Source organism: Charadrius vociferus, unplaced genomic scaffold (genome assembly GCF_000708025.1).
Source record: "Charadrius vociferus isolate BGI_N301 unplaced genomic scaffold, ASM70802v2 scaffold455, whole genome shotgun sequence".
NCBI lineage: Eukaryota > Metazoa > Chordata > Aves > Charadriiformes > Charadriidae > Charadrius > Charadrius vociferus.
In genome coordinates, this window is record NW_009648550.1 from 1477956 (window position 1) to 1492964 (window position 15009).

General features: G+C 47.0%; 2 protein-coding genes across 2 annotated transcripts in view; both read right to left on the reverse strand.

The window, feature by feature from the left end:
- The window catches only part of BUB1 (BUB1 mitotic checkpoint serine/threonine kinase), a 17668-nt gene extending 17483 nt beyond the window's left edge, over window positions 1-185 (reverse strand). The window contains exon 1 of the mRNA XM_009886062.1: window positions 37-185. Within this exon, the coding sequence (XP_009884364.1) occupies window positions 37-185 (149 nt within the window). The remainder of the gene's footprint in view (window positions 1-36) is intronic.
- Window positions 186-842: 657 nt separating this feature from the next.
- On the reverse strand, window positions 843-15001 carry LOC104287311 (two pore calcium channel protein 1-like). The gene is made up of 19 exons (XM_009885997.1): window positions 14981-15001; window positions 14674-14756; window positions 12632-12746; window positions 11852-11980; window positions 11485-11601; window positions 10254-10372; window positions 9970-10071; window positions 8883-9009; window positions 7670-7871; window positions 6838-6982; window positions 5047-5232; window positions 4547-4611; window positions 4208-4295; window positions 3854-3923; window positions 3065-3284; window positions 2750-2840; window positions 2308-2421; window positions 1810-1928; window positions 843-1066 (listed from the first exon to the last, which is right to left on the reverse strand). The coding sequence occupies exons 1-19, from the start codon at window positions 14999-15001 to the stop codon at window positions 921-923; spliced, it is 2259 nt and encodes a 752-aa protein (XP_009884299.1). The 3' UTR covers window positions 843-920.
- Between the last annotated feature and the right edge of the window lie 8 nt (window positions 15002-15009).

A 15009-nucleotide genomic window follows, 5' to 3' on the forward strand; every position in this document is an offset into this window, starting at 1 on the left:
CCCCCCCCGCCCCACCCGCCGCCGATTTAAATCTGCCGCGCAGGCGCGCCGCTGTCCCGCACCGCCTTCCCATTGGCCGAATCGCTCCGCCAATCCTGTCCGCTTCCGCCTGGTGACCACGCCTCCTCTCCAATCCCATTGGGTGGGCTGGGCCCCGCCCCCTGGTCGGGGGCTGCTCGCGCCATACCAGCGCTCGGGTTGGGCGGAGGCGGCAAGAGAGGGGTGTTACGCAGCACTGCAAAGGGGGGAGGGCGGAAAAAATAACATATTAAGTAATAAATTCGGATTTAGCAAAGCCAAAGGTCGCACAGGGCAGTTCTAGACAGCACTGTTCGCTGTCCCTTGGTCTTGGCGAACGAGAGGTGGCCTCTGCTTCGCTACAAAGGCAGACGGGACAACGGGCGGCCCCGTCCCCATCCCCCCGATCCAGCAGTAACCGCGGCCAGGACTTCGCGCCCGTTAACGGCCCGCAAAGGTGAGGGCATGCTGCAGCGCACCCCGCCCCTTCCCTTCATTAATTCTGTGATCACTCATCGTTTCTTCAGGTTGCTGAATTTAATGTATGAAAGAGCTGTTTAATTCAGCTTACATTGGTCCATATATGCATATAAAAGTGCTGCAATACAAGACTCCCGTTACAAGAAGTAGGTATTTCATAACATACTGAATACGGCACCGTTACTCGACTGGCACAGTCAGATACATCACCCTCCCTCTGCTTTCCATGAGGGTGGTTCCAGTTTCAACATTTATACTGGACTCTACGTGAGATAAAGTCCCTTTACATGACAAAGCCATTTTTGGCACCAGCTGCCCCTTCCACTGAGTAACCCGCCCCCCGCTGCGTGAAGGCAGGCAGCCCGGGAACACTGGAGACCCAGGCAGCTGACAATTAGCTTCTCCTCGTTGACTTGGCCCCATTAAGCTGCACGCTCAGAAGTCAGATTACTGGGTACAGCAGGGGTGGGGGGCAAGTTTAAGATCTCTTCAAATGAAGGGCCTTCGTCTTCAAGGGGTATCTCTGCCTCAAACATACGCTGCAGCAGAGCGTCGACCGTCCTGTACCCTGCAGGTGGCCAAGAGAAGTCACTGTAAGTGTCTGTTCCTGTTCCTCAGAAGGTAGGTAGCAGCTACCTTAAGGCAGCTCTTACTCAAAGGCTGCTCCCCAAGTTTTACACTAAGCAGCCAAGAACAGAAATGCCCCAAATGACATTCCCAGGTATTTTACCCTACACACGTTTAAGCACTGTGAGCACATGCAAAGGATAAGACAGTTACTTTAACATTTTAAGCACTTCTGTTCCCATGTGTCCTTCCATGGATTTGTGATCCCAAACAGCTACCATGCTGAGAAGCACAAGACTGGGGAACTGCTAATACAGCAAGAAAGCCAGAAGAAAAAGCAGTCATTAAGCTAGAGGAAAGGAGCATATAGTCACCCCATGATCCAAGCCAGGAGGAACACAGAGCGCATACAGGAAGGAGAAAAGCAGAAGACAGGTTTCTTGGCAACAGCAGGACCTCAGCCACCAAGGCAGTGTCTTCATAGACTGGCTACTGAAGATAAGTGTGCACAGGAGGGTCTACATAGGAAAGAGGAAAAGGAGTTGCTACAAAAATAGAAAAAAAAAGTAAACAATAGTGTCCACAGTTCTCTCAAAGTCTCCAGCTGGGTTTTAGCTGTTTTTATAGCCCAAAGGAAAGCAGAAGTGTGTGGGAGCTTCCCCAGAGAGAGGGCTACGATCAGGGACAGTTCAGAGCCTTGGCCTCTTAAACCAAAGACTGGGCACACTGTAGGGCTGCACTTACGTTTGGAGGCAATTTTAAACACCAGCCCTTTAGGCTGTGGCTTCATTCCACCTTCTCCATCGAGGTCATGCTCAGCACTCTCCATGTTATCAAGGAGCTGTTCATCCTGGAGCTCATCCCTACACAAGAAGGACTAGAAGTTACCCCAGAGGGGCACATCTTACCCCAGGGGCGCACATGTACCCAGCACCAATGGCTTCTCTGGGGCAGGGCAAGCACCAGGCATGGTGTTAGTCTCCAGCACCTCTCCTGTCCTCTGGGCAACAGTCCTGGGCTAGAAGAGCTCAGTGAGGCAGACACAAGGCCAACGTGAGTAGCCTTCTGCTAACATCTAGACCAAGCCTACACGGTCATGACAGATTAGCAAGAACTTTGTGACGAGGAAGAGGAATCTCAGCTCACACCTCAGGACAGAGGGTGGCATTTTCCTGCAGTCCCACGGCCTCATCGGATGTGCCAAGCCAGCCACATCCAGCACAACCCTTTTGGGGGGCTTACTCTTGAACTCCCATTCCCAGCTCCTGGATTTTCCGTTCAATAGCTGTTTCTACTTCACTCTTCTCTAAGGAGTACTCCACAAAGAAAGCTTCCAAAATGAACGACACAAAGATACTGAAAGAAATAATGAGCAGAATTACATAGCAGCATTTCCTTACTGCGCCCCTTCTCCCCCCCCCAGTCTCTGGGCATCAGCTACTGCCTCAGTATTCCCAGGCTCATTCCCCAGCATTCCATCCCCTCCTCTGCTGGAGATGGGGAGGTCTAAGTCAGAGCAGCACTCAGCGGAGATAAGAATAGATGCAGCAGATTCCTCTATGACACACGTTCCTCCTATCTCTAAGTGTCACACTGTGTGTGACCCTGGGATCATCATCAGCGCCCTGGCAGGGGGCAGAGCCCCTCTTCCCTCCAAAATGGAAGAGAGCAACCCAAAACTTACTTGACAATAATTATCACCATCACAATGTGGAAGGCAATGAAATACAGCTTCGCAGGCTGAACTGTCACATTGGCAAATCCATTGGCAAAGAGTACAATGAGAGTTAAGGGCAAGAGTGCTAAAGAAGAACATCTCACTGCAGCGTAGCACCAAGGGAGGAACCAGATGACACTGCCCAGCAATGGTGCTCTGAACAAAGCCCTCTGCAGGGACCATTTCTCTGTTGTCTGGCACTACGTGCATGGGTTGATGCAATACAAGGGGAAGAGTATGGATCACCAAGCTCTAGTTTTGACCTTCCACCACAAAGGATATCGTGCCACTGATTGACTACAGTGAGCTCCATCAGGACAATGAAGGATGACACAAAGTTGTTGAAGTTGTTCTTGCAGTATTTCCCACGGGCAAACAGAGAATCCTTGAGAGCTGGGTTTCCACATTCCAGGGCATAAGGAGCATTCGAGTTTGCAGGGAAGAACTGGATTTTCCCATGGAATAACTCCATGCCAATGATGGCAAATACACAGTACACAACCTGGGAAGAGAAACCCCCATCACCTGCTTCTCCAGTGAGCAGCAAGATCCATGGCAAGTTTAGAGTTCCAGCAGGTTTTCCAGTTTTTACCAACATGGCAACCTGCTGAGGAGCAGCACAGGGTCCAAGAGACCCAAGCCAGTCAAGAACAATCGCCAGGCAGAAATAATAAGCCAAGAACTACAGCCAAAATACATGGAAATGAAGTATTCTCAAATCATAAGAGGAAAACCTATTTTTAGGAAGTTATTTGAGAAAAAGGTTTCTCATTCAGCTTCTTGCCCAAACCATAGTTTGATTCCTTACAGCGAGAAGCCCAGACTGCGCAGAACATCTTCACTGCCCCGTGGAGCAAAGAAAGATGTCCTGACATGGCAACTAGCAGGAACCCAAGCCCTTTGCAAACATTTACATGTACAACGACCAAGAATCAAACAGGCACTTACAGTTTCAAAGGCCTGCCATCCAGAGATTTGCATTTATCCTCTTGGAAACAGCATAAGTGTGAGACTTAAGACACATTCCTGTAAAACTGGAGTGCTTTGAGCCAAGATATCAGGATTTCTTACCAGAGTCAGCCCACCAAATGTCAACATTGTTGGTACGATGTTTATCAGTGTGTTCATGATGACCCGGAACCTACAGCAAATAATTCATGACAACATCTGCTATGGGGAGGCTCTTCTAAAGCCCACACTTACTTATTGTCACATCCCATCCAGCACGTGCTCCCCACATGCCCTTATTTATAACTAAGTCTCCAGAGAGGCTGCACCAACTAAGCATCCCAGGGATGCTAGGACAAAGCCTTGGGATGCTTCATTGAGTGGCCACAGCCAGTACAAAACAACCATGCAGAGCAACTCAAGGCACTGTCTCAGCCAGCCCCAAAAAACATACCCCTGTCCCATTCTCTTCATTACCTTTGAATGCTGTCAACGATCCTTATCAGCCTGAGGACCCTTAAGATGAAGACAATGTCCAGGATCTGTTGACTATTGTACTTCGTGGCTGAGAAAGCAAAAAGTTTTATTTGTTATGAAAAATAAGCAGGGAAGTGTAGAGATAAAGTGGTTATGTCGTTGTTAAACACTGTTTGTAACAGGTATTTATAAAAAAAAAAATACCAGGTTAGTTCTTAGAAACCCTATAGAAAATTCATTGTCCTGTCAAAAAACCTCCCAAGCCCAAGGTGACGGCAAAAGACAACTCAAGACCACCGAGTTTCCCAGATGCATGCAGACTGCTTAAGCTGCACTTACTCGATTTCAGGGTGGTATTGAGTATCGTTGCAGTCAAGGCAGCGAAGATGATGAGGGTATCAAACCTAGCATGAGGGAAGGCAGTGCTGTTAGATTGTGGCAACAGAGAATGGGTGCTTATGCTGCCACATTACACATGAAAGTAGTAAGCCCTCCTCCTCACATCTACGCCAGGCAGCCCTGCATCATCTCAAACCTATTTGTAGGGTAGGAAGATGGGAAAGCTTTGTTTAGCAAAACACCTTCCCCTGCCCAGCCACTATCTTCATATGCTGCAGAGTTGCCTTTGACTGAGCTAGCAGAGCACGGCAAAGAATAGTAGTCTCTGTCAGAGCCAGGAAAGAACATGATGTCCTCTGATGCATACAATCATTTTAATTACACCCTGGCACATGAATTAGGCAGCCCATCTCTCCAAGACTTTCAGTTCTTGAGAGGCTGAACACAAAGATCTCACCACACTTCACACCACCTTTAACACAAACACTCATCCCACTCACCAGTTCCAGAACTGATTTTTGCCAAAGAACGCCCTTGGTTCGTAAGTGTACACTTTCAGGAGTATCTCAATTATATACAAAGCAAGGAAGACCCACTCTGCATAAGAAATATAGGGGGTTTCCTCATCCAGAGCAATGAAGATAGCATTTATTAGAATGACCACATCATAAGTCCAAACAAATCCCCTGCAAGAAGAAAAAAAGAAATCAGTTTGCCACTCCCAAGAAGGTAAAAGTCATACAGTTATTTCAGGAGTTCTTTGCCTCCTCTCTCAAACACTGTCATTTAGGTAAACTACCTGTACCCATCAGTTTTCCCCAAACCTGAGAGTTTAGGAAAGTTACTATAGAATTTAGCTTTACCCTTGAAGTCCAATACAAAGCAGAGCACAAGCCTTCAAGGTACACCACTGCCAATGCTCTCAGTGTTAAACAAACTGTTAAGAGACTGACAGCAACTGTGTTTCTAACAAGTCAAGAAGCATTTTTCAAGCAGAAAGACTGGATAAGTAAAACAGAAGACAAAATTGGAAGAGGTGGCTGGTACACCAGATGGGTGTGCAGCAGTCAGAGGAACCTGGACAGGCTGGGGAAGTGGGCAGAGAGGAATCCCACCATGTTCAGAGGGAAATGCAAAGTCCTGCTCCTAGGGAGGAATAACCTCAGGCACCAGTACAGGCTGGGGGTCAACCACCTGAAAAGCAGCTCTGCAGAGGATCTGGGGGGTGGAGGGAGTCTTGGTTGTCAAGTTGAACATGAGCCAGCAATGCACCCTGGTGGCAAAGAAGGCCAACAGCATCCTGGGCTACATTAGGAAGAGCATTGTGAACAGGTCGAGGGGAGTGATTTTTATCATCTACTCGGTACTGGTGAGGCTGCATCTGGAGTGCTGTGTCCTCAACTGGGCTCCCAAGTATGAGAGAGACATGAACATACTAGAGGAAGTGCAGCAAAGGATCACAAAAACGATTAAAGGATAAGATAGGATAGTCTGACAAATTGTTCAGCCTGAAGGGGAGAAGAGTTATATATATATGTATAAATACCTGATGGGAAGGTGTAGAGTAGATGGAGCCAGACTCTTCTCAGTGGTATCCAGTGAAAGCACAAGAGGCAAGGGGCACAAGTTGAAATACCAGATTTTCCATTTAAACAAAACGCTTTTGTTTTAACCAAGGGTGGTCAAACACTGGAACAGGTTGCAGGGAGGTTATGGAGTCTCCATCCTTGGAAATACTCTAAACCCAATTGGAAATAGCCCCAGGTAACCTACTGTAGCTGACCCTGCTTTGAGCAGGGGGGTTACACTAGAGCATCTCTAGATGCTCCTTCCAACCTCAGTGATTCTGGGAAGACTCAGATGTGAAACAGAGCACTAGTAGCTCATAGTACCAACTCGGTAAGAGCTGATGAAGCAGCACAATGCAGCTTTGCAGTGGAAACTGCTGACATAAGATCACCTTTAAGTGAAGCATTTAGTCTGATCCTTCGAGGCAGGCCATCAAGCACTTCTTGCTTTCAGTAAAAACCTATTTACACTTAGCACCTACAGAAGATCTGAAGAAGTGGGACTGGAAGAGGTATGAACTTCCCATTAGCCAAGCCTAGTTTCTCTGCACCACTGAAGGCAGGCTAAAAACAGAGCTGGTCCATGGAACACTTCAAAACAGAACAGCCAACGTTTGCCTAAATGCAGTTTGCACTTTCCAGCATGACACCCAGCTAAGCATTTGCTTGTAACACCACTGCTTTGAATGCTAAGAACTGCTTGCTCCACCAGTAGAGGCTTACCTGTGTCTAACCATGCTGCGCAGGAACTGACTCACTGCTGACTTGTATACATGAGGCATCCATTGCCCCAGCGGGTGGCTACGTATTTTCAAGGTAATCACTTGGATGTTGAGGAGATCTGCCAGTTGTACAAAGGACTTCTTGTCTGCAGTAGGGGAGAGCACTACACATCAGTCTGCTGTCATTAAAAAAAAAAAAACACATCCGGCAAATACAAACCTATATGCACAAAAGTTGCAGCAATCTGCACTCAACATCTGTTCACTGCAGCAGGCAAAATATATGCCCTAAGTGGTATTCAACACAAAACAGCCTGAACTCAGTACTCAAGCAGCTCCTCTGTCCCATGCCTGGGGGATTGGCTCAAGCCACAGGCCAACAACGAACACAAACCTTTAATGATTTGGATGGGCACAATCTAGCATGAGCAGACTGACCTATCTCTCCTGATAGCCTGTCTCCAGCAGGAACAGAGCGAGAGGCTCAAGAGGAATGTATGGGAAGCCACATTGCTTGGAGGAATCTGATAACAAGGTAGGATTTTCTTGTCCTGTGCTTAGAACAGGAGGTCCCATTCTCCATGGTGAGCTTGGCCTGATGTCAAGTGGCCATGAAGAGGTGCCCACAGCGTACATGACACGGGCTACAGCCCAGGCAGAAAGAACAACCTTTCAGGACTTCAGCAATCTGGAGGGAAGCAGGAAGAGGGGTCTGGTGTCCCTCTGGGTCCATTACAGACCACAAGTCCCAACGTCAAAACCCTTGAAGCATCACACTCCTGACCCCAGGTGCCTCCCCAATCCCTTGAGCATACCAGTGCCCCACTGCTCACCTACGAAACCCTTCTGCTCATCATCCGAGATGCGTAGCAGCAGCTCTCGGTGAGAATTGCTTATATCAGGAGCCACCAGCTTGACAAGCTGCTTCCACCGAGCTTCTCTAATCACAAACTGTGCTCCTTCCTCTTCCTTCAGGAGGTTGAAGGCCTCTATCATCTTGCGGTGCTTCATGTAAGCAAGTTTACGGATCTCGTTCTAGACAGAGTATCAGGATTCAGGCAGCTTCAGTCACACTTCCCCCTCTTTTTTTAAAAATCTTACTTTCATGGCAGAGAGATGCAAGAAGAGACTCAGAGGAAACACTTGGAGTGATATTAGACACAAAGTACAGCACAGTCAATGGGACTGATGAGAAATGCTATTTGACAGGCAACCACAGGCCCTCTGCACAGCACTCTGGAAGAATCACTAGACTGTTTTTTGCTGGGAAATACACTGAAAAAACGGAAGAAAAGACAAAAGGATACTGTCTAACAGGAAGGAGATGGGGGGGATATCTTTCAAAGATCACAGGATCTGCAGGCCCACAGGTCAAAAAGGATGTGTCCACACATGCTTCCCATCCGTAAGTGAATACTGCTGAGATCAGGGGTAGAGATCCTCTTTTGCACACAATTACAAGCAGGCAAAAAAACCTTATACCCTTGAGAGACTGCAGCCTCTGGGAAGACCTAGCAGACTGCTTACTGAGAAAGAGCCATGGAAGCACTGAGGAATTTCCAGCTCTCACCCTTTGATCACAAGTACCAAAGTGCACCTAGTCAGTTTGGGTGGAAGCAGCAAGAGTTCTGATTTACTTAGACCTCTCTTTACATTTCCTTTGCTTTAAGAGCATGTCCAGTGACAGAAAGTATGCTGTGCGCTTATAGCCAACTGCAAACATTCTTCTGCATAGAAACATTGTTTTTGAGGTAGGACTAAGCCTCTAACAGCAATAATGTAGAGAGATGTGCTTCCTATCAAGCAACCTCTTGGGTCCACAGCACCATAAAATATTTCATTCTTAAATGCTAAAAGCTGACTTCACAACAACCCCCATGATACGAAAGGTGGGCCTGTGCTTGTTATTTGCAGAGCATCAACAAGGTAAGAAGCTCCACACCTTCCAGAAGTGGAAGCTTCCCAAGGGAATGCCAGATGCCTCCTTACAAGGTTATATAGAACAGCAGGTAGTCACCAATCACAAGTCACCCTTCCAAACATTACCTTCAGGTGTTTTTTGTAGTTGTTGTACACAACAGCCAGGAAGAGAGACATGAAGATATAAGTGTTGACAATGACAAAGGCAATGAAGAACAGGGCATACCACGAGCTGAAGTCAAATGCGGGCATCCTAGAGAAGGGGAAAGAGATTGCTGCTTGCTAGGCAGACAGTGAAGTAAGAGAAACCACAAGAAAACAGTTTTCCAGCTGGATTTTTAGGTACTGTTTTGGATAGCCAGACTGAACTTGCCACATAATACCCCAGTTAAAAATTGTGCATTACTTCAGTTAGAGAACAGTCGTCTTCCGCTAGGTTTTCATCCTAGTTCATCAGGTCCCAGTTGAAGGGATGCAGAAGAGCACACAGAGATTAAGCCTCTGTCAGTGGGGCTAAGTGCAGAATCTTGAGGTGATGTCTCAGTCATAAGCTGGTTATTGGCTTCACAGACCCTCACTGCACTCAGATCTCCTGTTCCACTCACTCTAAGAAGATTAGCAGCATTTCTCAGTCTAAATGCCCGGGGGGACCCAGTTCAGTCCAGTACATCTCCCAGCACACAAATGAGTGTGCTGTTCCTCCCTGACCGTCTATTTGATGGCATCTTCACAGTACAAACTGAAATGGGAACCCAGTTAGAACAAATGAGGATGGAAAACCCAACCCTCACATAAGTTTAACACAGCTGTGCAAATTAAAAAAGTCTGCATGGAAAGCCCTGCAATTATTATGAGAGAATAAGATATCTGGTCACTAGAGCACACCCTTCCTTTTCAGAAAAGGGTTTTAATCAAAGAGTGTGTGTGTCCCTCAGGTTTAACCCCTTATCAGCTGCTAGGTCATTTGGAAAGCAGTATTTTTAGTACATCTTTTCTAAAAGTCTTCCTAAACTCAGGTTCTGGTTCAGAGCCATTTAAAAAACAGATGGCTGACAAGTCATGAAGCCCCTGCAGGCTGGAAGAGTAAAAGCCCTGTTGCTGCTCTGAAATACCTTGCTGTGCAAAACCCGGTATTGTTCTAACCAGAGATCCTGCCACTAGGAGCAGGACATCAGCATTCACAACAGAAAGACTGCAAGCTCAGCATACATACATGACATCTGGACTGTTTGCTGTCGTCACCAGCACATACAGGTCAAACACAATTCCTAGGTAGTTTTTGAAATAGGGCAAGCCTTCTGCTGTCTGGAGATTCCTAGCAGGAAAAGGACAGTGTGAAGTTAAGCACAGAGATCACATGTCCCAGCACAGGAAATGCGCATATCAGCAGTCCTTGTATTCACTAGTAATCATTTGGAGTTGCCAGATTCCCTGCTTGCCCAAAAGGATCACACATGTTTTTCCCCACTCAGCTCTGAGCAAAAGAAGTACACACACCTCTCACCAAACAGCTTCAAGGCCATGAGGGAGAACATGAGAAGGCTAAACATGAAGAGCAAAAAGACGTAGGTGATCTCTGGTAGCGTGTTGCGGATGCTACGGAAGGCCCTCCGAATCTGCCAGGGAGAACAGAAGCATTTAGAGGCAGGGTGGTAACCATTTTTACCCTCACCATCCCATCTGGATCAAACATCTACAGAGGGACAGACAAACAAAGCGAGACACAGGTACTCTTCTATCACCCAACAGGAGAGATTCTGACCCAGATGTACCAGCTCTGTTCTGCTAAAACCTGTGCATGAGTATGAGACCTTTCCTCCTCATTCCCCAGAAGCAATGCTAGAAAGAGAGACCCTATTTCTATACCATCATGAACTCAACTAGCCAAGGGACAGAGGGCCCTGTGGCACTGCTGAGATGCTCTTGCTCCAGAGAACTTGTCAGGGAAGAGAAGCCCATCACTCCAGGCCACAAAACACATGCTTTTAGCCTGAGAGTTTGACTGCTCCCTCCCCCAGGCCTCTGCACCACAGTAGCTTACTCATTTGTAAGTCAGGACCAGAATGGTCTCAGTCAGCAGGGCAAAGATCTCCCCAAGACAAGAGGAATCAGAGTCCAAATCACCCATCTGGACTACAAGTTCAGTTTCTGAGAAGAGCATGACATTTGTGCTTACTTGTCTAGGAGAATTCCAGCAATAAGTAACCTGGCCCCTCACCCAGGGAGAAACAGTTTTCTCGTCTGTGGTACTTCTCATGTTCGCACCTCCTGAGGACAGCGTCTAACTCTGCTTGCAAACAGAGGCTGCTTCTCCACGCAGGCTGGACTAACCTTATGAAAATCATTCTTCCTTCTCCATGCAGTCGCACACTTTGTTAAGCGTAATCTTCCGTAAATCATCACAGCATCAGGTTTGGTGAGAAGCTCTAGTTCCAGCCCCAAGCATACTCAGGGCTCTGGATAGCAATAACCAAGCCCATAGGTACAGGGAGTAGCCTTTTGGTATTTTGCACAGTGCCCAAGCAGCACCAGTGATAATGCATCCTTTACTCCATCTCAAATCATTGCTTCGAGCCACCTCTGAGAGAAATCTTCACTCACAGTAACTGAAATTCTACCATTTCTGCCCAAAAACATTCTACTAAATCCCCTGGATCTCAGAAAGCCGCAGCCTGTCCAAAAATAAGATTCTGCATCAGAGGTACATCCCACCAGACCTCTTCCTTACCTGGCGACTCTCTGCAAAGTTGATCAGGAAGATGGGCCTCACAATTCTTGACCATCTAATACTGCTCACATTGTATATCCTGAGGACCCCATATATGGCCAAGTCTGTTAGGGATAACTGCAGAAGAAAGAAGAAAAATTCCCAGAAGCAATGTTGGAAACATATCTAGATGGTGAAGACAATAGAGTTAGCCAATACAAGACACACGCACACGTGACAGGTTCATGAAAACAGGCCCAACTGTTGGTTGATTTGGCTCTTGTAGAGCCCTTGTATCAGACCTATGTTACCAGAAAAGCAACAGGAGGAAAAAGCCACCTCCACATTGGCCACTTCAACCTTGCAGGCTCCCCTAGACCTAACTCACCACGATTGCAACCATGATGCAGATGTTCTTGGTATCCTTCCAGAATACATTGCGAAGGGTGACTTTTGCAAAATGTGTCAGTCGGCCAAAGAACACCAGAAGGCACAACACCTCGACCAGAGATGTGACCTGCAGAGAGAGAAGGGGTGCAAGTCAGGACAACCGAGAGAAGGGTTAGCCCTCTTCGCACAGATGAGGATGTTCAGGCTGGGGTCCAGGCAAAGGAAAAACAGGCAGAGTCAGTATAAACGCTTTTCCAGTGGGTTTTTGCTGCCAACCATTTTACACGCTCACGTATCTGGTACTGAGCAATAGTTTTAGGCTGCTTTTTTTGCAAAATTCCCTGCCACAGGCAGGCTAAAGCCAGTAAATTTGTATTTGCTTAGGATTCAAGGAGTACATATTTCACAAACATACTAGTACAGAACAAATAAAGGCTGCAGAAAAATCAGTCCCAAGGGAAACACTCCGCTTCTGCTTTCAGACATGAGGAACAGACTTGGGTCACACAGAAGGCTGGAATTGTTCTCCGAGATGCTGAAAAGCAACATGACTTTGTCCACAGTCACCTCAGTCATTGCTGACCGCCACAGCGGCTCCCATACTCCCTGTCTAGCTCTTTTTTGTCCCCATTTCAGAAAGTAAAGAGATATTAACAGAAACATCAGCATCAATTATCTCTTGAAACCTTTGACAACTAGTTTGAAGCAAGAAACCCTTGCTTGCTCTACCAAGCAACACAATACTAGTTGCATTGCTGCTTCTACACTGAAAACTTACCAGAAAGGGCAGCGGATACACAGCAGGTTCTTCAAACACTGCAAGGGACAGGTTGAGAAAGATGAAGAAGTAGGTGACTGTTCGCATAATCCAGTGGTTATAGAGATAATAAAGCCTGCAGAAAGAAGGCAGTGGCACCATAAACAAAGGCTTCAGTACACACTCCCATGGGCTCACCAAATACATCTTGGATGAACAGCAGATGCTGTCCCAAACAGTCATGGAGGAAGAAGAGTAACAGTAGCACAATTTTTGCCAGCCAGGGATTTGGCAGTTTGTTTCCTGGCCCTTCCTTATAGTCTCATAGCTGATGGGCATTATACTCCCTTTCAGGGAGCAAAAAATCCAAGAAGGTGGAACCCAGGCATTCTTCAGTTCAGTTTAAGACTGCAACATACAGATTTGATAAAGCTGCTTCCTTTTTATAATTACTTCGTTCCTTAATTTAAGTGCAAACCTCTGCTAAGCTCAGGTATCCACATGACACACAAAATAAGCCTGATCTAATCTAAAACCCTTTCTTTGCAGGTTAAAAAGCAAAGAAATAAGAAAAGCAACCAGAGAGAAGTGTGAAGTTGCACAGTAAACCATTTTTTATACAGAACTTCAGCAGTATTCTAAACCGTATGGCAGCAAAACCTCTGATGAATGCTAACAATAACCATGAACACATCCAGCTCTAAGCCTCCTACAGGAGCTTTCACACAATGGCATGCAACAGTGGCTCCTTTGGAGAGGTGCAGAGCACATCTGCAGAGAATATAGTTTCTCTGCCAATAATAAAGCTGCCAGCATTGCCGAACAGCCATCTCATCTGCCCAATAACCACCTGCATAATGGCTACAGGGCAGGTGATTATACAGATGCCATGTTATTATATCCTTAATAACACCATCAAGACACAACCACGTAAATAAGACCTGCTCATTTCCACTATTTATTGTAAGTATACTTAGGCAGGACAATACTGTATGCACACAGTCTGTTTTTCCAAGGCAGAAAGACATTACAGCTACACAACAGCTTACACCTGCTCAAATCCTTTGTAACAAACATACTTAACCACACTTGTGTCTCCAAGATACTCAAAAAACTTCATTAGCTAAGACATGACAACTAAGTAAAAGCAAAGGGTTTTGTGGGGAGGGCTACAGGCATCATTAAAGCTCACACATTGCTTTGCTGGCAGTCTTTTGTATTGCCTTTCTCTTCTACACTAGCCACCTTCTCTCAAGTTTTATAGGAAGAAATAGTTTTCCTAAAGCAGTCCAAGCCTGAGGGAAAAGTCACCTCTCTGACTGAAGTTGTTCGGCCTCTTGCCAGCAGCTAAAAGTGAAGAGAATCAATGTTGCAGGCAAAACACTCTTGGGGAATTTCACTTATCACCAATCAACATAAGTTTTCAATTACTCCTGCCCCTAGCAGCTACCGCCCTTTCTGAAGTACACCTGAGCAGAGGTGCCATACACTCCTTTGATTAGCTGAAATTTGGTGTGCAGTGGGTTGGTGTCACCCATTGCCAACTGGTAACAGCTGTGTCCGCCTGGCACAGGGCTGTTCTCCCACACAGGCCAACCGTGCAGCCCACTGCTACCAAAACTCAGCTGCTTACACCCAGCACAGCCACATTCCAGCACCCCCTTCCACACAGGTGAGGGCTGACCAAACTTCCCAAACTCTTCATCCCCAGAGTGCTGCAGCTCCAGTCTTAAAAGATTTTAAATTTTCTTGCTCCACCAAAACCCCAAGTTTTAATTGCCTTTCCCATCCTGAACATATAGATGCACTAAGCCTCATTCAACACACGTATTTCAGCCTCAATACAGCTCTTTGCATCCCATCCACCCAACCTTCCCAGCACACAGCTGGTGAACCTGAGGTCCCCATCCCTTGCTGGCTGTTTTTCTTTGGACACAGTTGTGGTTGGTCCTCCCCACCCCAGCTTGAGCGCCCCACAGCATCGCACACTACCTGTGAGACCAGTGCAGAACCCCGCTCTGGTGCAACGGTACAGGTGTTTGCAGGGACACAGACCTCCTTACCTGACTGCCTCTGGGGAGGTCTTAAAAGGAATATTTCTGTTGTACTGCGCATCGGAGACAAATGCTGCTGCCAGCAGGAGATCCTGTGGAAAGGGAAAAAACACAGAGAGCTGGTCAGTAGGTGTTGAAGCTTGAAATAAACTCTGAGCAGATATTCAAAGGAAGTCCCTTTCACCGCAAGGCACAGCTATAGAGGCGAGAAGTAGTACAAGGGGTGCAGCAAACTTCCCACACCCGCATCCTTCTTCTGCTTGAGAGGACCCCCCTCCATCCTCCCCGGCGGGAGCCCACCGGGCAGCTCCGCTACCTGCGAGGCCGCCTCCGCCATGGCGCGGG